The sequence below is a fragment of the Phocoena phocoena genome, chromosome 8 (assembly GCF_963924675.1).
Source record: "Phocoena phocoena chromosome 8, mPhoPho1.1, whole genome shotgun sequence".
Taxonomy (NCBI): Eukaryota; Metazoa; Chordata; class Mammalia; order Artiodactyla; family Phocoenidae; genus Phocoena; species Phocoena phocoena.
This window is the reverse complement of record NC_089226.1, coordinates 63,130,259-63,156,285: the sequence shown is the minus strand read 5'-3', so window position 1 is coordinate 63,156,285 and position 26,027 is coordinate 63,130,259. Positions and strand designations below refer to the sequence as shown.

Sequence of the window (26,027 nt, the reverse complement as noted above, 5' to 3'; positions counted from 1 at the left end):
CTTTAAGGCCATGCTGTGCTTGCTCAGAGAGAATTTGAGACAGGATCCCGTTCTCTATGAAATCAGGATGCTCTTGGGAGGGGCTTCTGGGGTAAAGGTGGTGCTGTAAGACACACAGTGGGAAAATTTGTGCCCTGCAGAGGGTTAATTTTGCCAAACAATCCAGGGAGCAACCAGAAACCTCGGGAAGAGGAAGTAGGAAGGGAGGGCACGAGGTCAGAGAAACATTGCCCCGTGGGAGGGGGGCAAAATCAAGGCTGAGGGGCTGGGAGTGACAGACAGGTGTGGTCCACCAGGCAGTTACTGGGAATGAGGATCCTGGGTCCTGAGCAGAGCCACACGCCGAGTTGGGGCCGACAGGCCTCCAGGCGGCGCTGCGGAGCCGGGCAGACGCGCGTCTCCACTCCCCATTAACCCGAGAGGGAGGGGGGCCTCGGGAAATGTGTGCATTTATTCAGTAGCAGGAGTGCAAACCTCATACATTGAGGGAGAAAGGCAGCGGGAGACGGCCGCCGAGATTCCCCCATCTCTTTGAATATAATTTTAGATTGAGATTCAGATTAAATCCGAGGGGAAAACACTTTATGAGGCTGAAAGCTGTGTCGTTGCCAGAGCCAGGGTTATGAGCTATCAAATGCAATTACATTAAGACAGATTATACTGGGCAAATTGAGCCATTTAGAAGGTGAGAATCAAAGAAACGGCTCTGATCCTCTCTTCCCCCTTCTCTCTCCCTCTCCTTCTCTCTCTAAATTGCAGTTCATAGTTCCTTGCAATTCTGAGGCACAAAAGTAGGTGAGACTGCTTTTGTGTCTGCGAAGTGCTTCACTCCTGAATGTAATTCTAGCTGAGTGCAATCTAGGTTAAGAGCCGGGCAAGCGGGTAATTAGAGCCCGCTCGCTGCCCGAGGACCGGCCGCCCCGCCGAAGCGCGCCCGGAGCCGGCGCCCTTCTCCCGGCCGAGCCGAGCTGCGGCTGGACACGGAGCGCCCGAAATGATGGTGCTGGACAAGGAGGACGGTAGGTGGCGGGCGGGGGTCCCGACTCCCCGCACACCCGCGCCCCCCGCCGCGGCGCGCGGGAACACACACGCCAGGACGCCGGTGCGCACACACCGGGCTGTGCCGGGCTTGCCGGGCGGGCGGTCCACAGGGCGCTGGGGCTGGAGCCTGGGGCGGGGGGAGGACCGAGTGGGACTGGCGTGGGGAGATGAGGGGGCCCCGGGGCCGGGACAGGCCGTACCGAACCGCGGGAGGGCGAGCAGTGCGCCGGCCGTGTGATGCTCTGCGGGACCGCGTGGAGGCTCCGGCTGCCCTCCGATCTCGGCGCAGCAGTGGTTCACGTAGAGCGTTTTCGTCTTTGCGGCTGCTCCTCTCACCGCAGCCATCAGCCTCGCGCCGCCCGCGTAACCCGAGAGGCGCTGAGCGCCGAGCAAATCAGTGGCTTCGGGAAATCGGACTCCAGAGCTTGCGGCGAGCGGGCGCGCGGAAAGACGGTGGCCGCCGGGTGCCCGGCAGGCGAGGGGAAAGGCCGGCCGGACCCTCGGGGAGACATCTGCCCGAAAGCTTGGTGAGAAAAAGCGTTGCCTCCTGTGATTCCCACTGTCTTCCAGTGTGATTCTCACTGTCTCTTGAAATCGGAGGCAAGAGTTTGGCCCAGAGGAAGAAAGTGTCCTGCTCCTGGCCAGTAGCACGAGTGCAGGAGCGGCATGGACTTGCCCTGGTCAAGAGCCTCGCTGCGCCCGAGAGGTCAGAACAGAGGGACCCATGGTGGTCCCACACACCCCAAAGCCTTCCTGACTGGGAGTGCCATGCAGTAATTGTCCTGGTATGTGCAGGAGGGGTTGGAGAACCCAGTCCCCTTGAGGGTAAAACCAGGGGTGCCCTGTGACCCAAGGGCAGCCCTCAGGGTCAAGAGTGGCCATCCCCGGGCTGTCCCAGGCCCTCCTGCCCTGTAGGTGAGGGTTACCTGGTTTGTTAAGTTTGTTAGTGTTGTCGGGAGGGAGATGTGAATGTAATTGTTAGCACCCACGCCATCACCTGGGTTCTACTGGTAGGGAACTGAGAAGGTGGGTTTTCTGTGAGTCGGTGGAAATCCTCTTAGAGTGACATCTTCTGACCTCCGCTAGTGAGTAGTAGCGGTCTGTGCCCTCTTACTCTCCAGGTCAGTGGTGTTACTGACATGGTCACTTGGTGAAAATCTGAAGTTAAGTGACTTAAGGTCACACAGGATGTTCACTTTGCTGCCACCATGTGCTGATGCCCCTAGCCTCCCCTCCCACCTTCTGAGACCTCCAGCAGGGAGGGACATTTAAAATATCTGGCCTGGGGGTGGCATGTGCGGGAGCCCTGTGGCCCGCAAGGCCATTTCTCAGTGTGAGTGTGGAAAGAGAGGTCGGGGGAACTAAATGGTCTGGCCAAAAGGATCCATTGTCCAGGGTCTGGCTGGGGTGTGACGTTCATCTCCTTATGCTTTTCTCTCTTCATGGACCCCCTCCCCTGGAGCCCCATGTGGGCCATCAGAGGGCTGGGCTGGTGCAGTTGTGTACAGATTGAAAGAGAGAAGAAGGGGTCTGGGGTCAGGTCAGATAAGGATGGAGGAGACCTTGATTTAGCTCCTTTCTCCACTAACTCCCTGTGTAATCTCGGACCAGTCATGCCCATCTCTTCACTTTCCCTCTTGGTAGAATGAGGAGCCAGGGCAGAGGGTCCTTCCTTGGCGTTTGGAGGCACTCCCACCGTGGGGAGCACGTGGAAATCAGGGTATGTCTTTAGCAGAGATTGCCTAGCATGCTTGGCTCCCCAGGCCCAAGCCAGAAACCCAGAAGACCCAGGCCCCATACGTGGGCGGCCTCAGGCAGGGAGACTGGTCTCCCGCCAATAAGACGACGCCACCACCACCACCAGCTCGGCTCTTGCACTCTGTGCAGGCACCCAGAGTGCCCCGGGCTTTGTGATACTAAAGGTTTCCAGATGAGCCCTGAATCGGAATGGCTCTCTGGAGGTCATTTTAGCCCATCTCCTGCCTACATCCTGGGCATATGTATTTTCCCTGGTCTTCACCAGACCTATGGAGGAGAGCTCGCGCTGCCCCACAAGTCCCCCACCCTGTCCAGTCTAAACCATATGGTGCTCTGTACTGTTGATGCCACTGAGCTCTGGGACACATCACAGCACAAGGAAGAAGGCTGGCTTAGGTCCTGAGGAGCCATTTGATCCTTGTCCCGCTCAGCCTAGAGCTGTCTTCCAAAAGCAACCTTTCTGCTCATAAAATCCACCCTCCACTCCCCATTGGAGTCTAGCATCTCCCGGTTCCAGGAAACCTTGAAGGTGGTACCTTCAGTTGGGGGGAGGGAGAAAGGCTCTGGATGTACTCACCCTCCCCCCACACCTGCTGCTTAAATCCTTCCTTGCACTTATGCCTTCCCCGCAGGTGGCCGTCTGGGCTGGGAGTCAGCACTGGTCCCCAGGGCCCCCAAGGGGTGTGTTCCTCAGGGCTGCGGACTGCACCCTTTGTCTGGCTGCGGCGTGAACTCAGGCTCCTATTAACCACCCCCAATGCCTTTTCTCCACCTGACAGCATCTTGTCGGAAGCGGCCGGGGCTCCTCTGGTTGAAGTCAGGTCCGCCAGCTGCTGAGGACCAAAGCTCTTGCTCTGCTGGGCTGCAGGGCTTTCATGTTGCACTTCTGAAAGATAATAAAATATCAATCGCTTTGCCGTAGCAACGGGTTTAAGAGACTTTCTGAAGTATTGAATCGTCAGAAAAAATTTTTTCTTTTTTTTTTTTTTGCTTTTAAGCACAGTACATTATTAATAAAGTAATCCATTAGGTCGAGCAGTGAAGGGCCACCACAGAGAGGAGAGATCTGTTTTGCAAACGGTTAAACTTCAGATTTTGAGATTAATTGCTTTCATTTGGATGCTTGCTCTTGGCCTAGGCAGCTCCACTTTACTGGAACTCAGGGTCCTGCCTTTCTACGCGCCGTCGGGCCTGCCTGTCAGCAACAGAAGCCCAGCTCCAACTTTTGTGGAGAAACAGCCCTTCTTCCCCCGGCACCTGCTCTTGGGCTGGCACCAGGCTGTGGGCTCTCCGGGGAGGTTTGCAGCCCCAGGGGAGCAAGGGGAGTTACAGCCCTGAGTCCTGAGAGTCAAATTAGCCCTCACGCTGTAGGAGAAAAGGCGTCTGAGCAGCCCCAAGAACTGTGAGAGCCTTGGGTTGTGAGGGACAGGGGAGGATGCCAAGGGCACCCCCAAGGGGTGTCCCCAGGTGCATGCTGCAGAAGGATAGGTCCGGGTGTAAGCGGCCTCTGCAGAGGCCCAGCAGGAGGGCTGGGGTGACCACAGGAAGCAGCAGGCAGGCTGTGGAACTAAACATCAGACCTAATTCCTAGGGCATTTTTAATAAGTTAAAAACACCTAAAGATATTGGAGCTGGGCTGAGGAGGACCAGACAGTGCACCTCCAGTTGTTAGCGACTACTGTGAGTGCAGCGTCCACAGCTGACTCCGTTGATCCACGAGGGCAGGCTCTCAGCTGTGCTTGGGTACTGACCAGCGGGACCTCCCAGAATATCCCGTCATGCTCTGGGCCACAGAGGGTACTGGCGGCCTCTCCTGTGGCCAGGACCCCTCCACAGCCCTGGGGGGAAGGCAGGGAGTGGGCCGTGATGCAGTCCACACTACAGATCCCAGCCCATCAGCAGGACGGCAGAGCCCTGTGGACACTGCTGCCTGCTGAGGGCTGGTAAAGGCCTTGTGAGGTTGGCAGGGTAGGGACCAGGCCTGGCACCCACTGTATGCCTAGAAGAGGAAGGTCTCCATCTGCACCTACCAGGCCAGCCCAGGCTGCAGCCACCTCCTCACTACAGGGAAGCAAGGCATCACAAAACCTGAGCAGCGCGTACAGCCATGTCCCCTTCCTGCCTCAACTCAGCCAGGCAGGGAGCCTGTAAAGATGGGTCTCCCCAGCCCGCTCCCAGAGCCTGGGGTAAAAAAGCAGGTGCTTCTGTCTGTTCCCTGCTCTTCCATTCATCTGCCCACACAGAGCACTAAGGGGGGGGGGGGGGACAGGGAAACAACATAAATTGGTCTGTCGTCCAGAATCCGTGTCTCGCTAATGTACCCAGATTAACTCAACTGTAAATTGTCTCCTCGGATGGCAGTGTCTTGCTAAAAGTTTCCCATATGATTCATGATTTGGATTGCTTTTAACGGCTATTGGCTAAGCGAGCCAGTGACTGTACAAGGTGATGCAATTGGCATTAGCAAGGGGAGGCACGGGAGCGTGTAATGCAGTCAATACTGCATTAACTACTGATGCCCAATTACAGGGAGTGGGAGAGAGCCTTTTGGGAGCATTAGGACTGGGGGAAGCTGAGATCACTGGCCGCTGCTCGCCTAAAAGCTTCACCCTTTGCGTGCCAGGGCTCAGTGCTGGCCTGGCCACTCACTTGGCCTCTGTGGCCATAGGAGCTGCCTCTCTCTCTCTATCTCTCTCTCTCTCTCTCTCTCTCTCTCTCTCTCTCTCTCTCTCGTCCCACAATGATGCTTTTAGCACATGGAAATGTTCATTTTCCTAGAGCCGGGGCCTGCCTCTCATCCCTCCTGAGAATTGATTTCCTACCCAACTCCAGGTCCCAGAGTCAGATGGGGCAGCTGCCCCACCCACTTCCATTTAAGGAACCACTCAGCGGGCCCTATCTGAGAGTAGGACCAAGGGGAGGTCTATTTTGGTCTCTCCCCCATGGAACAGATGGATGATTGCCAGCAAGCATTGGCGGCCGACCTTCTGTGGCCGAAGGAGACATGAGGTTTAGCCTCAGTGCAGCTGCGCTGCTGGGGCAAGCAAGGCTGCTGGACCTGGGAAGTAGTCCTGGCTGGGCCTTCTGAGCAGAAGGCAGAGATGGAGAGGCTGATGGGGGAGTGGCCCAAGCCAGGCTGGGGTTCTCAGCAGATGCAGGCCCCCTCCAGAGCTGCATCGACACAGGGCAGAGCTGCCCGCATGTAGCCAGGAGGCCAAAGCTGTAGTTGGGGTCCACCTCCAGGGGCCAGAGGGCCTCCCAGGAACCCCAATCAGACACATTAGGAAGTTTGGAAGGAGTTAGGGAACAAAGTAGAAAAAAGGTCCTGGGTACCCCAGTGTGGCAAGTACCATGGGACTGGGACTGGTTTAGCTACTGTAGTGCTAAACTGGGCAGGTCCCGCACGTCCGCTGTAGTTCTGTGTCCTGTGCCCACCCAGTGCTGAGATTGCTTTGCCTCTATGCCTTCTCATCTCTACAGTGAGAACGACCACGTCTAACCGGCATGACTGTTATCAGGATTAAATGAGATGATGTCCATGTACACCCTTGATAAACCAGGAAGCCTCGTGCGTGTGTGAAGTGGCAGTGCTCTCGACACAGCCACAGGGTGATCTGAAATTGTCCTGTGCCCAGTTCAGTGCCTTGCTCACTGCCAGGCCCTGGGTCCTAACCCTCCTTCTTCTAGTTTATCCGTAATGGCCATCAGTCACCACTGTCCAGGAAGCAGGGTAGACTCACTACTCACCACTGTCCAGATTTCCAAGGAGGGTAGCACCATGGGAAGAAGGCTCTAAAATCACTCTTTGCAAGCCCTTCCATTTATATGGCATGGTTGAGGCTCAAAGTGGGCAAGAGAGTTGCCCAGGGTTATGTAGGGAGTTAGAGCCCAGAGCTTCTGCATCTTTCAGTGTTCCATGCCCGGCTTCCGTGCCCTCTGCCTGTACCCAAAACGTGATAAGGCTGAATGGTAGAAATCTCCGATGAGGAAAAATGTCTGTTGGGCCAAGGCCATGTGTCTGGGCATCCTACTCCCGGCCCTACTGACAGCCCAGGGCTCATGGTTCCATCCTCAGATGTAGGTCCTCCTGGCGGGTGTTGATGGTTGCTAACGTGGCCTGAGCCTTCACGGACTGGAGAAGCCCCAGAGGTGCATGTGGCCTGTAGCCCTTGCTGCCTGCCTGCCCTACCTGGAGTTGAAAGACATTGAGGCACACAGGGCATCCTTCCCCCCTCAGGCTGAACTTTTCGTGGTGCTGCTAGAGTGAGTTTTCCTGGTAGGTCTGTACTCAAGATAGGACTACACCAGGGGAGTCAACTTGCACTGGCTGGCAAGAGCTGATTTTGCACACCTCTTCCCAGCTCTGAGTTCAGTGATATCACATGGGTAGCTTGACATCAGCCATGGTGGAAGTATGAACACCACAGAAACTGGCAAACGCTACAAATCAAGGGTTTTTTCCCCAGAGAATCAGTCAGGAGCTATCTGTCGGCACACCACTGGATTGCGTTCATCTGGGACGCTGGACCCAGCTCTTTCTGTTCTGCCACCACCCTTCTCCCATCCCACCTACCTCCTTTCAGAGGACCCAGCCTCTGCTACGCTGGCATTCTGCCTGAGACCTGCTGCCACACTGAGCTGGGCAGGTCTAATATGTCCGCTCTGGTTTTGTGTCCCGTGCAGACCTGGCGTTTGCCTCTATACCCTTGCTCACATCCTCTCCCCTTTGGTTGGCCTCGTAGGAGCCTACAGACTCCTGTAGGTCAAAGCCTCTTACAGACCATTCCAGGTCCTGCTCAGAGTCACATCCACCCAAACTCGTAACAAGCTCATCTCTCAGTGGTTGGAGTATGTTTATTTTGTGTTCTGGCTCAGGCAGGAGCCTACAGTGGCTGACATAACTGGGGGCAGATTAAAAGCAGATGATAGAGAAGAGTAAGCAGGCTGGTCCAGGTAGCCGAGGCAGATGCCCCAGACGGCAGGCCTACTGGGTCAGATTGGGCCCCTAGCTCTACCTCCTGCCCCTTCCTAAGTGGGCTTTCTTGAATGGCCTACTGTCCTCAGGTGTAGCCTGCTAGCATGAGTCAGGAGACCTGGCTTCTAGTCCCAGCTGACTGCTGTGTGACTTCAGACAACTTCCTGAGCCTCAGTTTTCACATCTCTACGGTGGGAGCAACACCTAACTGACACCTAATGTCCATGTACACACTTGATAGACCTGGAAGCCTCGTGCCCATGTGAAGTGACAGTGCTCTCTACACAGCTACAGGATGATCTCTTTGGCTTCGGCCTCTCAGTCTTTACACAACAGGTCTTGTTTCAGTGAACCCTTAGTTAAGAGTGAGCATTGTACTGTGCATTTGTGTCAGTTAGTTATTGCTACATAACCAACCACCCCAAAACTCAGAGGCTCAAAACAACAAGCGTCTATTCGGCTTTCGAACCTGTGGGTCGGTGATGCAGGCTGGGCTCGGCTAAGTAGTTTTTCGGGTCTCGGCTAGACTCACTCATACCTGGGAGATGGCTGATCAAACTGGATGCTGGGGGTAACGAGACTATGTCCCTCATCATCCAGCAGGCTCTTCCAGATTGTTCTCAGGCTGGAGGCAGGTCCAGGAGAGAGAATGGACGCAAGTCTTCTTGAGACCTAGGCTTGGCTCTGGGATGTTGTCACTTTACATTCTGTTGGCCAAAATAAATCACAAGCCCAGCCCAAGTTCAAGGGATGGGGAAACAGATTCTGTCCTTGAAGGAAGGAGGTGAAAAGTCACATTGCAAAGGGAGTGGATAGGGGAAGAGGTAGAGATGTGGTGCCGTGTGCAGGTCTCACAACTCGCAAGTCCAGGGCTGGGCTGGGAACCCAGGCCATCTGCTCTCCTCTGTGCCCTGCTGGCTCCCAGCTCCCCCGTTGTGGCTGGCAGGCTTGGGGATGGGGGAGAAGGACACTCGGGGTAGGGAGAGCTCATGGGAGAGGGGTGGAGCCAGCAAGAGGATGACTTGGGGTGGGGGTGAGGGAGGCTTGCTGTTGGCGCACTCGTTGGGGACTGACATCAGAGCCCTGGCCCATTCCTCCATGGGCGAGCCTGGAGGGGGACCACAGTGAGGTCAGTCCCCGCTGCCTTCTCTGGCTTTTCCTCTGTCCTGCAAAGCCACCCATCGGTTAGAAGGGGCGTGAAGCTCCGTGGTTCCCAGAGCTGATTGAAACCTGGACATACATGCAGATGAAGCCAGGCGAGAATCTATTCATTGGTTAGCCCCTTGCCTCAAAGCAGGGCAGTAGGTGGGCTGGTGAGAGGCCCATGTACATTCATAAACCAGCTGATTGAAAAGCAATATTTCAGATAAATACAAGCCAGCGATCTATCAGTGGTTGTAATAAAACCCAGGCTTCAGGCTGTGATTTTATTTTGAAATAATAAGAATTGCTTGATTCTTTTTACTTGAGTTACCATGGTAATTCCAGCGTGGAGCAGTGTTATATTGATTTAGAAAGTGGACAGTAATATTTCTTTTGTGTTATTCTGTTTCTAGGCCTTGATTTCTAATTTCCACTTGGAGATTACTTTTATAAATTTCTTAAGTCCTTCCACTTTTTTTCCTCTCTCAGTATAATTTTCCTCTCATACGCCGCTATGTTCTGAGCTTATTGGTTTGCTCTTATTTTAAATTAAACTTGCTGGTTTCAAATATTGAAATGACATCTTTGTGTCTGTACTTTGGTTTAGCAAAATATTACAGTCTGACGCTTTCTGCTTAATAATTTAAGGGAGGCATTCTGTCGGCCCTCACTGGGTGCTGATAACTTATGACTCAACCAACGCAAGCCTTAAACTCCCTGACATTTTAATATTGTGTGGTAGGAGCGGCCACCCCTCTGCTCTGAGTCTCAGTGGAAAAAAATCCATGTGGTACCCCAGAAGGGAGTTTTAATAATTCAACTTTGCTGGTTGGCACAATGACTTGATAGAGAAGGGGAGGGAGGCCGGTTCTTCTCGGGTAAGTGGGAGCAGCTCTGGTCTGGGCTCCGATGGCTCCCACGAGCACCCGCTCCATCCTGTCTTTCGTCTCCCCTGAATCTTTAAAAACTCCAATTCCTGGGCTTCCCTGGTGGCGCAGTGGTTGGGAGTCCGCCTGCCGATGCGGGGGACACGGGTTCGTGCCCCGGTCCGGGAAGATCCCACATGTCGCGGAGCGGCTGTGCCCGTGAGCCATGGCCGCTGGGCCTGCGCGTCCGGAGCCTGTGCTCCGCAACGGGAGGGGCCACAACGGTGAGAGGCCCGCGTACCACAAAAAAAAGAAACAAAAAAAAAACAAAAAAAAAACTCCAATTCCTGATCCCTTGGTGACAGATTGTCCAGGAAGGATTTGGGGCTGGGGTGGGGGGGCTGCCTGTGGGTGCCATCATGAATTCTTAAACTCTCTGTTTCTCAGTTTTCCCATTTGTAAAACAAGTGGAACTGGCTCGGGCTTTGAGTCAGACAGCCTGGGTTCAAATCCCGCCTCGGCCACTGAATAATTCTAGATAGTAAACTGAATAGTAATTCTTACTGGTAAGATGGGTATGATCACGAACACCTTTTAGGTCTGTTGAGCCTTCACCCAGCACATCTCCTGTTGGTCTTAGAGATGGTTGGTGCGGTCTCCCTACCCTTCCTAGGGTTTTAGGAGGAGCAAGGGAGAAAGCGGATGTGGGTGTGCTTTGGAACGTTTACTCTGCTCCAGACATGCCTGGGGTTCAGAGCTCTGGCAGGACTGTTCTTTGGAGAGGACCCAGGGTGATGGCTCCGCGAGGAAGTGGGTCAGCTCCACCCACTTTCCTGGTCTGCCCAGTGGAGAGCAGGGAGTCTGCTGTCCTCTGTCCTCTCCTTACAACACTACACAGCAAGGATGGGGCTCCAGAAGGAAGCTCACAGCAGCAGGGGTTGTAGGGCAGAGATCTGTCCACAAGCTCTGTCTCTCTGGCCTGAAGAAAGGTCCCTACTGTCTTGTGTGTGTATGCCGGTGTGGTGGTGTATTAGTTATCTCTTGCTGTGTAACGAATTATTTCACAAGTTAGCAGCTTAAAGCAACACCCATTTTTTAATCTCACAGCATCTGTGGGTCAGGAGTCCAGGTACAGCTTAGCTGGGTCCTCTGCTCAGGGTCTCTCACAGACGATGATCAACGCACTGGCTGGGGCTGTGATCTCATCTGAAGGTTCATCCAGGGGAGTGAGCTTTCAAGCTCACTCACGTGGTTGCTGGTGGGATTCCGTTCCTCATGGGCTGCTGCACTGAGGGCCTCTGTTCCTCACTGACGGCTGATCAGAGGCCGCCCTCGGTTCCATACCTCGTGGGCTTCCCCATTAGGGCAGCTTGCTTCCTAAAGCCATCAAGAGAGAGTGTCTGCTAGCAAGCAGGAAGTCACAGTCTTTTATAAGATGTGACACATGTAATCACAGATGTGACATTCCATCAGTTTTGCTGTATTTTCTTCCTTGGGAGCAAGTCTCTAGGCCCAGCTCATACTCAAGGAAGTGTGTGGGGGCGGGGAGGGGAGCTACACAGGGTATGAAGACCCTGTGTAACAGAGGATCATTAGGGCCATTTTAGGAACTGGCATACTGTGAGAGGTCAGCCTCTGGAACAGCATCTTAGGCCCCAAGGTGTCCAAGGTATCGGGAGGCCTGGTACCTCTGTTTCCTACATCACCTCACCCCAGGGAAGGCCACAGATGTCTCAAAGGCTTTCGTTTCATCTTCACAGCATCTTTGGGAGGCTGGAGATCAAACACTAGCCCCATTTTGCAGAGGAGTAGGTTATGCCCAGAGAGGGCAAGCTTGCAAAGCGGCCCTCCATTACTCCAGGGCCTCTCCTCTGACTCCGAGGAGGTGAGGGTGCTTCCTTCCTGAGCCAGCCTCCCCACAGCTGTTGGACTGGGGGCCTCAACCCCTCGCTGGCTGTTGCCGGGCCGGGTGGAGACGGCATCTTTGAGGTGGCCTGGGCAGAGGCCACTTCAGCAGTTCCTCACATGGGAGCGGGGCTGAAGGAGGCTCTCCTTTGGGCTGGGACCAGAACTCACGCATGCTCAGCCTGGCTCTGCCACCAACTCACGTTCCTTGGGAATGTCCCAGTACGTCCCTGGCCAGGCCTCTTTTCCTCTCTGGGTTTACGTTTTCCCACTGACGTTTCAAGGGTCGCTGGCTGCTTGATGCCTAGTGGTACCGTGCATGGAGACGTGACCACGGGTGGGGAACGGGTGGGGTGAGGCCAAGGCCGGGAGAAAGAACCCACCCCGTTGACGTTTCTGTGTCTTTCTTTGGTCTCCTGGGGTCAGGAGAAGTAGAGATCCCAGGTGAGAGCATTTGTGGCCTCCTGCCCTCCATACTTGGTCTTGCCATATTTGAATCCAGGTGGACGGTCCCATCCCTGGCTGTTCCCAGGCAGAGCCTCAACTGGGAGGCAGAGGGGACCCTTGGAATAGGCCCAAAGCCTGGAGGCCAGTGAGCGAGTCACAGCCTCGGACCTGAGAGGACCCTGGTCAATTATCTCCTTTTATCGATGGGTTGGGGGTGGGGGGACTGAGGCACCAAGAAGCATCTATTTCCTCTCTCAGCTGACGTTGAGATACTCAGCTGAAATCTCAGCTGAGGTACTTCCTGAGTAGAAAAGTCTGGGGCCCAGCAGAGGCTGCATGCAACCTGGGGTGGGACGTCAGGGCTGAACCCCATCTCTTTGCTTGGCAGTCAGAGGCTGTCTCTTGCAGGTGGCTGCTCTCACCCCAGCCAGAAGCTGTTTCCCAACTGCCAGGCATCTTGGCAGGGGCTAGGGCTCCGGAGGAGCAGAGGGCGGTGGGCAGGGCTACCTCGGGCACCAGGTCCTGACCCGGTACTCAGTCCAAGTACAGAGTGTGATGTTTTGACCTGCCTTTTTGCCCCGAGGGTGTGTTCACGCTACTCTTTGATTCTCAGAATGCTTTATCAGAGCGGTGCTAAAATATGCCTTATGTAACGAAAATAACATCTCACTAGTATTACTGAAAATGTAAAGGGACAAAATGATCCAGGAAAAAACTGAAGTTGGTTGAAATCATGAACGCAGAGCAAAACTGGCAACAGCTAAGACTGCACCTGGCAAAATATGTTATTGACTAAAGATTGACAGAGGAATCAAATCTTCCTGATAAAATTTATCTGCCGGAGTTGGCTGAGGAAATATTTTCTGGTAGAAATAATTACTACAAAAGAAGTCTCAGCAACAGTGGAAGTTCTAATTTGTAAGATTTGATTTGAGCCCAAAGCTGATCATAAACCAAATAGTCACTTAAAAATTTAAAAATAATTTATCCCAATGAAAATAATTTCAATAAAATGAAAATGGAGAAAGAGGAAGAAATGGTTTAACTCTAGTGAATAGAAAGTTGATCAAGGCATTGGACTGACTTAATGAAGCTCCCTAAGAGCTACTTTCTTGATGAAAAATCATCAATGTTGATATAATTCTTATTAACATAAAGGTGTTAGGGGCTAGCCCCTAGTAGATATTTAGTAAATATTTGTTGAGTGACCTGTGAGTGAATGAGTTAACAGGTGAAGGAGGGTGGGAGGAGAGCAGAGAGAATCATAAGAGTTCCTTTAACCCAGAGAGAGGGCACATTTCCATTTTATTAAGATCATTTGGGCTACTCTGGAATGTTTTTCGACACCACCAAGCTATTCTCCAATTCTCAATGGTCACCTACTGAGTGTCCTACAAATTTAACTCAGTTCTGACACCATCTACCTAGGGATGACAGGTTAAGGGCTCAGTCCCACCAGACTGCTTCCACTTCAGAGGCCATGCGCAAGTCCAGGTTGTCACCTGTACTTCTGACCAACACACTGTAAATCGGGGTTCACCCCCTCCTCAGGTGAGATAGTTTCCTAGAATGGCTCACAAAGCTCAGGGAAACATTGCCTTACTTTTACCTGTTTAAGGAAATGATAAAGGATACAGATGAACAGGTAGAGGAAGAGGTACCTGGGGTGAGGTCTGGAAGGGTCCCGAGCACAGCAGCAGCGTCTGTCCCTGTGGAGTTGGGGTACATGTGGACATGTTCACCAACCCAGACCTTATCAAATCTTGTATAGAACTTCTTCACTGGCCACTCCCCAGCCTTTCCTGGAAGTGAGCGGGTGAGGCAGGAAGTTCTATCCCTCTAATCATCTGGTCTTTCTGGCGACCAGCCCCATCCTGAGGCTACCTAGGGCCCTCACCCTAAGTCACCTCATTAGCATAAACTCAGAGGTGCTCAAAAGGGACTCCTTATGAATAACAAAAGATACTCCTATCACTCAGGAAATTCCGAGGTTTTTAGGAGCTCTGTGCCAGGAACCTGGAACAAAGACCAAATATATTATTATACTCCATCTACTCTGTGGAGAATAATTGGAGGGGATAAAACTAGGGGCAGAAAATAAAAATAAAAAACAGCCATGATGTAGAAGGGAAGTGTTCTTCCTTTGGAGCTTTATAGTGTGACCACTGTAGTGTGACCTCCAGCCTCAGACTGCCCCCCACCCCCGCTCCTTCCAGCAGTTTCCTTCCTTCCAAGCTTGCAGTCTGGGCCTGGGGCAGCGGCGGGGGGATGCAGATGGTGGTCCAGATGGTCAGAGAGGAGGCAGTTGAAGTCCGGGAAAGAAATGGTGGAGGGCATGACTAGAGCTGTGGCCTTGGGAATGTGGCGGGCTCCTCTGAGGTCTCCTGGTGGGCAAGATCTTGGCTAGAGAGTCTCAGCTACCAGCAGCAGGGCCTGAGTTTCTGGAGTTGAGCCCCAGGGATGGCGGACTCTGACTGCAAGCCTGTCCTCACCCACTCTTGTCCCGGAGGCCCCTGCTGGCCCTGCCCAGCTTTGGCCGGAGGCTTCCGCGGCCCCTACACGTCCTCTTCTGTGGCTGCCCTGCGACTGGACCAAGATCCTGGCTTTCCAGACTCCAAAGGAGTGAGCCAAAGCCTGTAGGCCTGAGGCAGGCGGGAGCACACCGGGGCAGGGAAACGGCAAGTCCAGACCTGCCCAGCTACCCACTTCCGAACTCCTGTGATCTCATGTGATCTGTCTGTGAAATGTTTCGTGGCCTTCCCAGCTCCGGGCCGGTTTTCTTTCTCAGACTGGCTTCCACGAAAGCTCCTGATTCTGGGAAAGAGCTAAGTCTCCCTACCCTTATCTGTGTCTAATACAGTCCTCCCCCTGATTATATATGTGAGTAGGACTGGCCCGAGAAGAGCAGAACCTGTGTCTAAGAGCACTTCCGCGGGGAGCTGAGTCTAAGGCCCTGCCTCTGCAGTGAACTGTCCCTCGGGGCATCTTTGTACAGCACTGCTCCTGCCTGGCTGCCCAGGGCCTAAAGAGCCACCCAGCCCATTCCACACTGGCCACACTCTTCTCCCCATGGCCCACGTTCCCAGGTGCTCTGCTTTCCCTTCCAGGGTGTAGGCTTTGGATTCTTTCCCTCAAGAGGAGAGAAACCCCAAGATTTCTCTTGGGGCAGGGAAACGGCAAGTCCAGACCCCAGATTCAGGGGCAGCTGGGTGCACCCTGCCACAGCGTAGGCCTGACTCCCTCTGCCGGCTACATGCTTCATCTTGAGTCACCCTCTCAGATTAGCCACAATGGGTGCTGCCCTAGCCTGGGCACTGAACTCTCTCCCTCCAGCAGTTTTCATTTGACCCAAAGGCAGCCCTGTTGCCTTCGTTCCTGGCCTACGTGGCCTGGATCTGAGCTTGCACACCCTGTCTTGGGCGGGGCTCTCAGGCCCTGGGAGAGGATAGCACTCTTTACGGAACCTTGGCTGGGGGCCTGGAGGACCTCACTCTGATCCTATTCATACTGCATGTACCGTAACTTGTGGTACCCAATGTAGGACAAGCTTGGGGTCTAAAACAGGGACCCTCCCCAAGAGGGTGCCCAGTTTGCAGGTGGGGCATAGGCCTCGGAGGATGCAGAAATTTCAACAGAGATCTAGGAAGACACAACACGAGTGTAGTAGTGGAAGCAAATGGGTCAGAGAAGAGTGATGGATCCAGTAGGGTCTGAGTTGCCTAGGAACAGGGCTGGAAGAGTGGGCACAGTCAGATTTCTGGATGGGAGGGACTGGGGAGGGAAGCAAGGGGGTGCTCTGGAGCCCTTCCCTATGGAGTAGCCGGGGTGAGGTAGGGTGACCAGGGCCCGGCCTCTCTGAGGGCTGGCTGCTGGACCTCCCAGGACCCCTCTCCTGACCCCAGGACTTAATTTTTTATGAACTGGTTTCTCCTGTTCTCAAAGGAGTATTTGTTTTGTTGTTTGTTTGTTTTGCCTTTCTCTATAACAACTTTATTGAAAATAATTTGCATGCCACCAAATGAACCTTTTAAAAATGTGCATTTCAGTGGTTTTTAGTATATTTAGAGTTGTGTGACCATTATCTAATTCAAGAACATTTTCGTCACCCTAAAAAGGGACTCCATATTCATTAGCAATCACTCCCCATTCCCCTCCTCCCTGGCAACCACTAACTTACTTTCTGTCTCTCTGGATATGTCATATAAATGGAATCACACACGATGTGGTCTTTGTGGCTGACTTTCGCCCTAGCATAATGTTTCCAAGGTTCATCCATGTCGTGGCATGTCTCAGTACTTCTTTTCATTTCCCAATAATATTCCATCGTATGTATATACTGCATTTTTCTCATTCATCTGTTTATGGGCATTTGAGTTGTTTCTCCTTTTCAGCTATTGTGAATAACGCTGCTGTGAACATTCATATACAAGTTTTTGTGTGGACATATGTTTTCATTTTTCTTGGGTATATATTTAGGAGTGGAATTGCTGAGTCATATGGTAATTCTATGTTTAGGGATATTTGTTTTTCCACTTTAAATAAACAGTACAAGAGTGTTTAGGAGAGAAACCATCCTTGGCTGTCTGAGCTTTGGGAAAGGAGGTTGCCTGCAGCCTGGTCCCCCGGGCTCCTAAGGGTCAGTGGAACCTTGGGTAAGTCCTTTCCCCTGCTGGCTTCAGCTTTCTGATCAGTGAAATGGGATTCTTATGGATCCCTGCTCGCCTCAGGGGCTTTTGTTAGTAATTACTACTTACGTAGCGTGTCAAGGATTGCAAAGCCCTCCGCTTGTTTTAGCTGCTTTGCTTCTTTGGCCCCACAACTTGGGTATTATTACTCGAGTTTTGCTGATGGGGAAGCTGAAGCTCAGAGAGGCTAAAGAACTTGACTGAGTTTACGTTGTGGGTTAATGGCAGAACCTGAACTTGAACCCGGACTCATCAGAGTTCAGGTCCCTGGCCTGAACTCCTGTCTCACCTGTGTCTCTGGGCAAAGCAGGGCATTGTGCAAGGGAGATCCCTGTCTGAGCAACCATCACGTTCTATTCTCCATCCTGGGTGCTGGGAAGTCAGGACCCAGACGTGGCAAGGTGTGGGCTCTGAGGCAGAATGGTGCTCTAGGAATCAGGACTTTGCAAAAGTCCCCTTTTACCTGTGTGACTTTGGATAAGTTGCTCCACCTCCCTGAGCCTCAATTTTCCCCCATCCACAAAATTGAAACAGTAATTATTACTCAAAGCACTGGAAGGGAAACATGGTAAGATGTTGTATAGGAAATGCCAAGCACGCTGCCGGGCAGGGAGAATGTGTTAGGTTATAGAACACCCGAGGAGGGCTGGAAGAGGTTGCAGAGTGCCGCGGGACCTTTGAGGAGAAGCGGCTGGATTCTGGGCTGGTCAGAGCCGGTGTGAGGGAGGGAAGGTGAGAGATAGTTGGCTGTGCCAGTGTTCTCCAGCCTGGGGCTGCCAGAAACCAGGAGGGGTTTCCAGGGGTCTCACAAAAACCTCCCCTCTCCAGGAGAGCTTGTAGACAGGCCCTGCTGGCACCAGCAGTCCTCACCCCCAGCCTAGCCCACAGCTGCCTGAGAGGGGGGCTTGCCTGACTGCCTAAGTTAACCCAAATGGTAAGAAAACACTTTAAATTTATTGTGACATTTGGATTTAATTAAAAAGTACACACTTAGGGAAGTAGAACATAATGGGGAGAGAGGCAGGGTGGCTTTTCCCCTCCTTTCTTCCCCAAACTAATTAGCGTTGTATTTTAAATTGTTTATGTACCGCTAATCATCGTGATAAATCATTTATACTGAAAAAGACACAGTCGGCTGTGCCCGCCACGCAGGTTCCGCTCTCCGGGCTCTATCGCGAACAAATTGATCTGGAAGTGAATTTATTAACCACTGGGGAAGAAATCATTAGTGCTTCCTCTAAACATTCCCCAGGTACGCTTTATTGCCGCAGTTTACGCTGTAACTAAAAGAGCATTACCCAGGCCCGTGTTGTAATTTCCTTACAGAGCCGGGGGGGTGGGAGGGGTTGGGGAGTCCCCGCCTCCTCGCCCATAAGTGGTCTGGTGACCCCAGCTCTTTCCCAGGGCTGCTCATTCCAGAAGGGGCCCCTTGAGGTCTCTGCAGGCCCAAGGCCTTGGCTACGTTCCTGGTGCCTCTCAGAGGAAGAGTGGTTCACAGTCGATCGTGTTTGTCTCGGGAGTGTGGCTTACAGTTGGGGGTTTAGCCTCGGGTTTGGAGAACCGAGGGGCAGGGGCTGTGAGTCATTGAGGTCATACAGGCTTGTCGTGGACCAGCTTCCCCACCCGGGAGGTGGGAAGGCATCAGCGGTAGGCTGATCGTGCGCTTAGGGGAACCAACGCGGCTGAGCAGGAACCCCGGCAGGAACAGCGGCTGCTGGGAGCATCCTCCACCTGCAGGCGTCCCAGGGCCCTCCTCCTGCGGGCCCTGGGACCTCCTCCTAGGTTTGGCTGGAGCAGTCTGTTCTGCTCAGCTTCCTGCTGAGGCCCGCTGCCCCATGTGTCCCCATCCACCTCACAGGGCAGGGCCGGGCTGGTGCTGAGTGTGCCATACATGGTCTGACAGGTGACAGGCAGCATGACTGTCAGCTCCCTGGCTACAGATACCATGCCTCAGCTCACACAGCCTTCCCAGCAGCCTGGCGCCCCTGTGATGCTTTCTCTCCCTTTGCACTGGGGGCTTCAGACCACTCTCACTTCCCAGGGCCTGCACTCCAAGACCCTCCCAGCAGGCTTTCTCCCACCAGGTTTCTCGAAGGGAAATTCACTTCTGAACCAATACCTTCTCCCTAGGAGCCCATGGCTGCTCTAGGATACAAATCCCTACCTGTCTGACTCCGAAGCTCATGTTCTTAACAGCTTCATCCACTGGGGCCCCATGAGCCTCCTCAGCCAGGTTGGGGGTGCATGGGGATCTAGCTCACGTGGGCCTTGCCTTCGGCTCTTTTCATCCGGGTCTGCAAAGCAAGGGGGAGCAGCCCCCAAGGCCTCAACAGGAAGCCCCAGGACGGCACCTCAGGCAAGTACCCCAAGGTCGTGCTGGGTCCACAAGAGCCGGAGGCGCTCCTGTCCCTGCGGCTCCCGGGGTCTTTCTCCCAGCTCCCTCATCCTCCCCTCCCTCACGCAGCCCAGTGGCTAGCAGATGGGCCCTGGCTGCTTTGAGAAGCAAGCAGGACCCAGCAGCTGGCTAGACCAAGCCTGCCTGGAGGGTCCCCTCCTTGTGTCTAGAGAACACATTTAAAAGTTTGAATTCAAAATTGATTTTGAAGGGCCCTAATCTCCGATCCCCTGGCGCTCATGGTGTGTCTGCAGCTCCTGCCAGACTCTCGTTTTCTGGTTCAGCGCATTGGTGCTCGCGTCTCTGTTGCCGTGAAGTTGAGACTCGTCTGAGAGTCGGTGCCCTCCTCCTCTGTGGAGACTGCAGGCCCCTTGGGAGCCATGTTTCATTAGATGGGTGACGTGGGCTTTCCGGGTGCCCAGGGAGCAGTTGAGTTGCTGTCTGGGGAATGCAGCTTCCAGACGCTTCCCGCTAGTTCCCATAGCTGTGCAGCTCCAAGCAGCATCCTGTCAAGGGCTCTGGGGGCTGGCTCCAACAGCCCAGGATGGGATGGGGCTTGGAGGAGGCTACAGATAGAGAAAGACTTGGGACCTGGGGATTTTCTGTAGCAAACGTCAGGGGCTTTTTCCTCCTACTGGTCCTCAGAGGCTCAGACTAGGCGGGGAGTGGGTTACATCGTTAAGCCAAAAGGACCCTCAAGTGGAGAGTTGCAGGGGCTAGGTCTATGCCAGGGAGGAGTGGTGCCCTGGCCACAGGTACAAAGGGAAAGACTGAACTGCCAAGGTTACACAGATGCCTGAGCTCCAGGCCTCCACGGCAACCCGAGAGTTGGGATGTAGTATTTACGCATGACGAGAGGCACTGAGGGGGGCTTCATTCCTTATGGGTCTGCAGGGCTGAAGGACAGGATTCCTCCCTTTATCTAAGGAGTAGAGGGTTTATATTTGCACAGAAGCAGTCATTTCTTGGCTGGAGCCCTGGGGTGGACCGATTCAAATTCCAGATAGTGGCAGGCGGGACCTAGGCACTGCCACAGTTGAATCTGCATTTGTTTCTTAGAGCTGCATAGCTACAGGTGTGCGGCACGGGGCAGCACCAAGCCAGATTAAGGGTCCCATCTCTGGGGAGCCTGCCTATCTGCATCAGCCCACTCTTCCCAGCGGGCTCTTGCCAGTAATATGTGGATACATTCCGTTCAGTCTCTTCATTCATTAACTGAACTGATTTAAAAACTGGTTAAAAAGTGACCGCTATGGGGTTCAACCCTGGGGACACAGTGGTGAACAAGACAGAGCCCCCAAAATAGGCCTTCATGGGGCTTACCTTCTTATAATAAAATTCTTAAACATTTTCTTAGGTAAAATCACAAAAAAGTAAAACAGTTACAGATTGTGGTAAAAAACTGAGAAGGAGATGACCAGGGAGTCGTTTAAATAAGGAAATAAAGAGATCAAGGCTGGCCTCTCCGAGATGGTATTTAAGCTGAAGCCCCCAAATGAGAAGGAGCCAGGCACACGAAGAGACAAGGAAGGGTGTTCTGGGGAGAGGGAAACAGCAGGTGCAAAGGCCCTGAGGCAGAAGGGAGGTCTGGAGTGTAGCTGAAGCACATTGCGGGTGGAGGCGCAGAGGCCAGACCACATAAGGATATCCTGGGCTTGATGAAGAGTGTGGATGATATTCCCAGCCCACTGGAAGTTAAGGAAGGGTTTCAAGCTGAGCAGTGACCTGACCTACTTTGTTTTGAAAGATTTCTCCAGCTGCTGTTTGAAGCTGGATTGTAGATACTAAACAAGAAGCTGGTGGGGTGCCTAGCTGATAGTGCAGTGAGAGATAGTGGTGGCTCTGGAAACGGAGAGAAGCAGGTGGGACGGGGTGGGGACCAAGCAGGGAAGAGGGGATGAGGATGATGGAAGATCTGAAGATGACTCTGAGTTTCTGGCCTGAGCACCCGGCTGGAGGATGGTGTCAGGACTGTGAGGGGAAGCCTGGGTAAGGGTACAGGTTTCGGGGGAGGAGATCTAGAGTCCTGTTGTGGATCTGTTGCCTTCCAGATGTGTCTGGGGCTTTACAGAGACAACCTGGGGATGAGAAGAGAAGGCCTACACCCGTGCCGGAGGAGCACACGTTGCAGATAACTATGCAGTTAACGTAGGCGTCATTCCCTGTGACAAACTCCAAAGAGCACATGCAGCTTCTGATGTTTCAAATCGCCCCTCAGATTCTGTTTGCAGCTGCTCCCGTGTCTCCCGGTACATTGTCCAGGTCCCCTTCAAGTTATCGACTGGGTCCCCTAAAGCCGTTGCCCAACAGCAGGCTGTGCTGCGTTCGGCTTCCCTCAGCAAGGAAGACCCGTGAGGTACGCGTGGAAACTCCTCAGCCCCTCCACCTCTCCACACTGGAAGGTCCCCGCGGGCTTAGGCATCTGGACCCACCATTCCTCAGGATGTCTGTCTCTGCTAGAACCTGCTGCAGAAATGCCTGCTGCTTCGGACTGCTGCATAGGAAAAGGGTCCTCTGGGGGGATACTGGGGACCAGAGGCCCATCCTTCCCTGATGTGTCCCTGTAAGGTGTGTTTCAGAGCTGCCTTCCTCTGGCAGGGCCCAGTTCGGGTCCAAGAAGAAGTTCACTTACCCCATTGCTTAGGAAAAAAAATGACACGATGCTACCTCGAGAGAGAGCAGGAAGGGAGTGGGGCATTTCCTGGCCAGCAGCCTCCGTCCAAAGCCCTGCTTGGCCACTCACAGGATGCCCCTGGGCCCGTTGTGTGATTTCCCTGACCTCAGGGTCATGATGAGAAATGCTTTATATTAACGAATATAAAGCACTTGGCCCGTAGTAGGCATTCGGTGCGAGGTGTTGTCATGTGGTCAAACGCCACAGTTGTCTGGGGATGGGACTGGACAGTGCTTTCCGTCGGCCTCTACTGTGGTGATCTGTGGAGACCAGGAGGAACTTGGCACTTCAGAGACAGCAAGCGTTTGCTGGACCCCCTTTAAATTTCTTACCTTCAGCTGGGCCCCCCTCCAGCTCCCCCCACACCCTCCCCTCTCCCCTCATTCACACAGAGCCCCTGGCTGTTGACTGAGGCTCCCTGACTCTTGTGGCTCTGGGTCTGGAGCCACCAGCTCTCCCCTCACAGCTCAGCTCTCCCCAGTGAGGCTTCTTCATCTCTGTCAAGGCTGCAATGCAAACATCTCTGCTCTGCCTCTACATGGCCTTCCTGCTCCCCTCCCAGCCCCTGTGCTGTCTTTGTCCTTAGACCGGAAGGTCTGTGTCCCCCTTCTGGCCCTGCCAGAAGCCCTTTCAAGATCCTACAGCGGCAGTAGCTTCTGAAGGAACAACAGGTGAGAAGAATAGCCTGTGACCCACCAGAGCCTGGAGACAGTGCACTGCCTGTCATTCCTCCCGGTCTTAGTCCGGGCCCTGCTCTAAGCTTGCCCCCCGGAGTCCCGCCCTAGCATCACCTGTGTCCAGGCTGCACAGATGCTGCCCCAGCAAACCTTCTTCACCTGGGCTGTTCAGGGAGGCCACGGGGTGTGTTCTGGGTGAGAAACGGAACTCTGGATTCTGGCAGGCCAGGGCTCCTCCAATCCTCCCCCTGCCACCTGTCTGCTGTGTGACCTCGGGTAATGTCCTGAACCTCTCTGGGCCTCTGCTGAGTCCGGTGATCATTTAGTGCCTCAGGGTTAGAATGAGGATTCACTGAGACAACAGATGTAGTGAACAGTGGGTAAATGGAGGGTCTTATGAAGAAGCGTATAAAGTCTTGACGGAGACTGAGGGGTCTCCTTCTTAGTTTTTTTGTTGTTGTTGAGGTATCATATATATGCAGTAAAAGGCACAAGTCTCAAATGTTCAGTTCAGTGAAGTTTTCTGTTACGTATGCACCCATTTAAACACCACCCAGATCAAGATAAAGGACATTTCCAGGACCTCAGCAGCCTTCCCCACACCTCCTGCCGGGTGATGATACACCCCATTATTCTGACATTGATCACCATGGATCGGTTTTCTGTTTGGGAATTACATATAAATAGAATGATACAGTATCTACCTTTCTGTGTCTGGCTTCTTTTGTTCCACATTATACTGTCTGATTAATGCATATTGTGGTGTGTACTGGTGATTCATTCTTTTTCATTGCTGTGTACTATTCTATCGTATGACCATAGCACAGTTTATTATCCATTTTACTGTTGATGGACATCTGTGTTGTTTTCAGTTTGGGGCTATTATGAAGAAAACTGCTACAGACATCGTCGTACATCTCTTTTGGTGGATGTAAGCTCTCGTTTCTGTTGGGCGCGTACCTAGGAAGAGAATTGGGGGGGTCATCAGATGTGCATACATTTTCTTAGTTGATTGTTTTTGAGCTACTGTGTCCAACATTGTTATAAGTAGTTCACGTCCATTATCTAACTCGGTCCTCCAAATACTCCTTTAAAGTAGTCTGTTCTCATTCAGCAGGTGAGTATATTGAGGCAGAGCTGGGGAGTGATGGAGTCAGAATTCCAGCTGAGGCCATCTTGTCTGCAGGGACCACCGTCAGTGTGTACCTGCCTGCCTCTTCTCTCGGAGCCCCTTGAGGGGCACTGCTAGAGTCAAAGGGGCCCGTCCCGCCGCCGCGCTGACCGCCATCCCGGGAGCCAAGCCCCCCAACCCCTAGGGGAGTTGGAGGCCACAGGAACCCCACTTCCCTCCCTCATCAAATCCAATGAGCAGCTGCCGGCGAGGGGTTGTGCAGAGGCGGTAACGAGCATACTCTAGGTGGCTGTGGCCGTGCGCTTCAACAGTTGTTCTCGTTGGCTTTTGATTCCAAATGAGTAGGAAATGCTATTAGCTCAGGCCTCGCCTGGTGCGTGGCAAGGCCCTGGGATAGGAGTGCAGTGAGACGAGAAATTGTGGAGATAAAACTGGTGTGAAATGGAGGCCTTCGCACGAGGCTGGATGTGTCCGTGCGAAATGAAGTTACTTCTGAGAAAACGAGATTTAAAGAGATTCTGCAAAATTAGATTACACTTTCAAATTTCCTTATTAAACAGGATTGATGCCGAGGAGGGGCCGCTGGCTGGCTCTGTTTGGGATCCTACTCTGCAGTTCCAGGCCCGGGTGTGGGCCCCGCTGGGTACAAGCACCTTGCAGGTGGCAGGGACCCAGACCCTACCCCTCCAGCAGCTGACATGGGTGTGACGATTGTGGGACTGATCACTTCTGGATAATTTCCCCTGCCTTGCCTGGGTCCACGTGGGCGAAACCTCAGGGCTTGCGCTCCTCCGTTTCCTGGGGCAAGTGGAATTAAAAACAGAGCACCAGGCTTCTCATCCGTGGGTTTTGTTCAAATCAGAGCTTGACTTATAGCTACGATCCACTTTTTGCAAGTGTAGTTTTTTAAAAGGCAGTAAATGTGCATGTGACGGCTCAGGCATATGTGTGTATATTTTTACGTGACACCCATGCATGCGTGTCCTTGGATGCAGGGGTGTGTCTTTTCATGCGACTTACTGAGCACCTACTGTATGCTAGCGCTGTGCTGGAGCCTGGAATAAAGCTGTTCTGGGGAGAATAAGCGGACACGGTCCCGCCTCTCGTGGACCTTGTACGCATGTGTGTGATTACACGTATGTGTGAAAGTATGTGTGCAGCTGTGTATGTTTGCACGTGTGACCTGCATGTGCATACCTTCTGTGTCTCCTAATCTCTGTGATGTCTCCCTCCCCGGTCTGCTAGCATCTCAGGGTAAGCAGCACTCCGCCTGGCATCAGAGCAGTTGAGTCCAGTGCTCGGGCCCTGAAGACAGGCTGCCAGGGTTCAAATCCCAGCTCTGTCTCATTCTGTGTGACCCATGACAAGTCACAACCTTTCTTGTGCCTTAGTTTTCCCGTTGTTAAAATGGGAATAGGTTTCATCTGGAAGGGTATTTGCTGGTTTCCGTGATGAGAGAGGTGCATTTAATGCAAGGTCTTATCCTACATACGCCTGAGGACATCCTTAGAAGTACATGCTAGAATCATTCCCACAGTGCAGCTGGGGAGACAGACAGGCCTTGAGGGCCACAGTGGTTTATCCAGGATCAAGAACAGGGCTCCACACAGGAGGCCGGACAGGAGCTGATCCATGGAGCCTCTGCTCTATCTGCCTGCAGGAGGGGCAGGTGCCCCACACCAGCAGCGGAGCCTAGGACAGGCTCAGGGGGGGAAACGTGTCAACAGTAGACAGGAATGGGGCCTGCATGGTACCCGTCTCATAAAGCAGTTGTGAGCTAGCACTGCTCAGTGTTCAGTCAGGGATATCTCCCTGCAGAACGCCATTAGCCCCCAGAAGAGTTCAGCCCAGGCTCCCTGCCTGTCCCCCAGTGTGAGAAAAGGAAGCCCCAGCGCTGTGCTGGGCAGTTGTGTTTTGCCGTGTGGGCACGGATTTGGAGCAGTACTGAGGCATATGGAGAGATGATGAGAAATCCCAAGCCTACACCTGCCTGTGCCCCAGGCCTCCCAGGGCACACAGAGGGACCTGCCCTGAACTGTCGCCCCCTGAGCTGCCACAGCCCCCTTCTCCTCTGACTGGTCCCTGAAGCAGCCTGTGGGACAGATGGGGCTGACCTCCTGCACACATTTGCAGTGGCCACTAGACTATCCTTTGGGTAAGGCTGGACTCTAACCAGTGCCTGCGTGACTTGAACCATGGTTACACATTCAAATCAGGTAATTCTCCTCCAAATGTGCCCATCACTGTTGTAGCGGCCTGAGATGGAGCTGTGACTAATTAGGGTCATCCTTCCCCATGTGCTGAATGGGGTGACACCAATCAGAGCTAA

The 26,027-nt window shown here is 53.3% G+C and overlaps 1 protein-coding gene across 1 annotated transcript in view; it reads left to right on the top strand.

The window, feature by feature from the left end:
- Nucleotides 1-470: 470 nt before the first annotated feature.
- Nucleotides 471-26,027, top strand: part of LMO1 (LIM domain only 1) — a 36,478-nt gene continuing 10,921 nt past the window's right edge. The window contains exon 1 of the mRNA XM_065882069.1: nucleotides 471-1,019. Within this exon, the coding sequence (XP_065738141.1) occupies nucleotides 995-1,019 (25 nt within the window). The 5' untranslated portion in view covers nucleotides 471-994. The remainder of the gene's footprint in view (nucleotides 1,020-26,027) is intronic.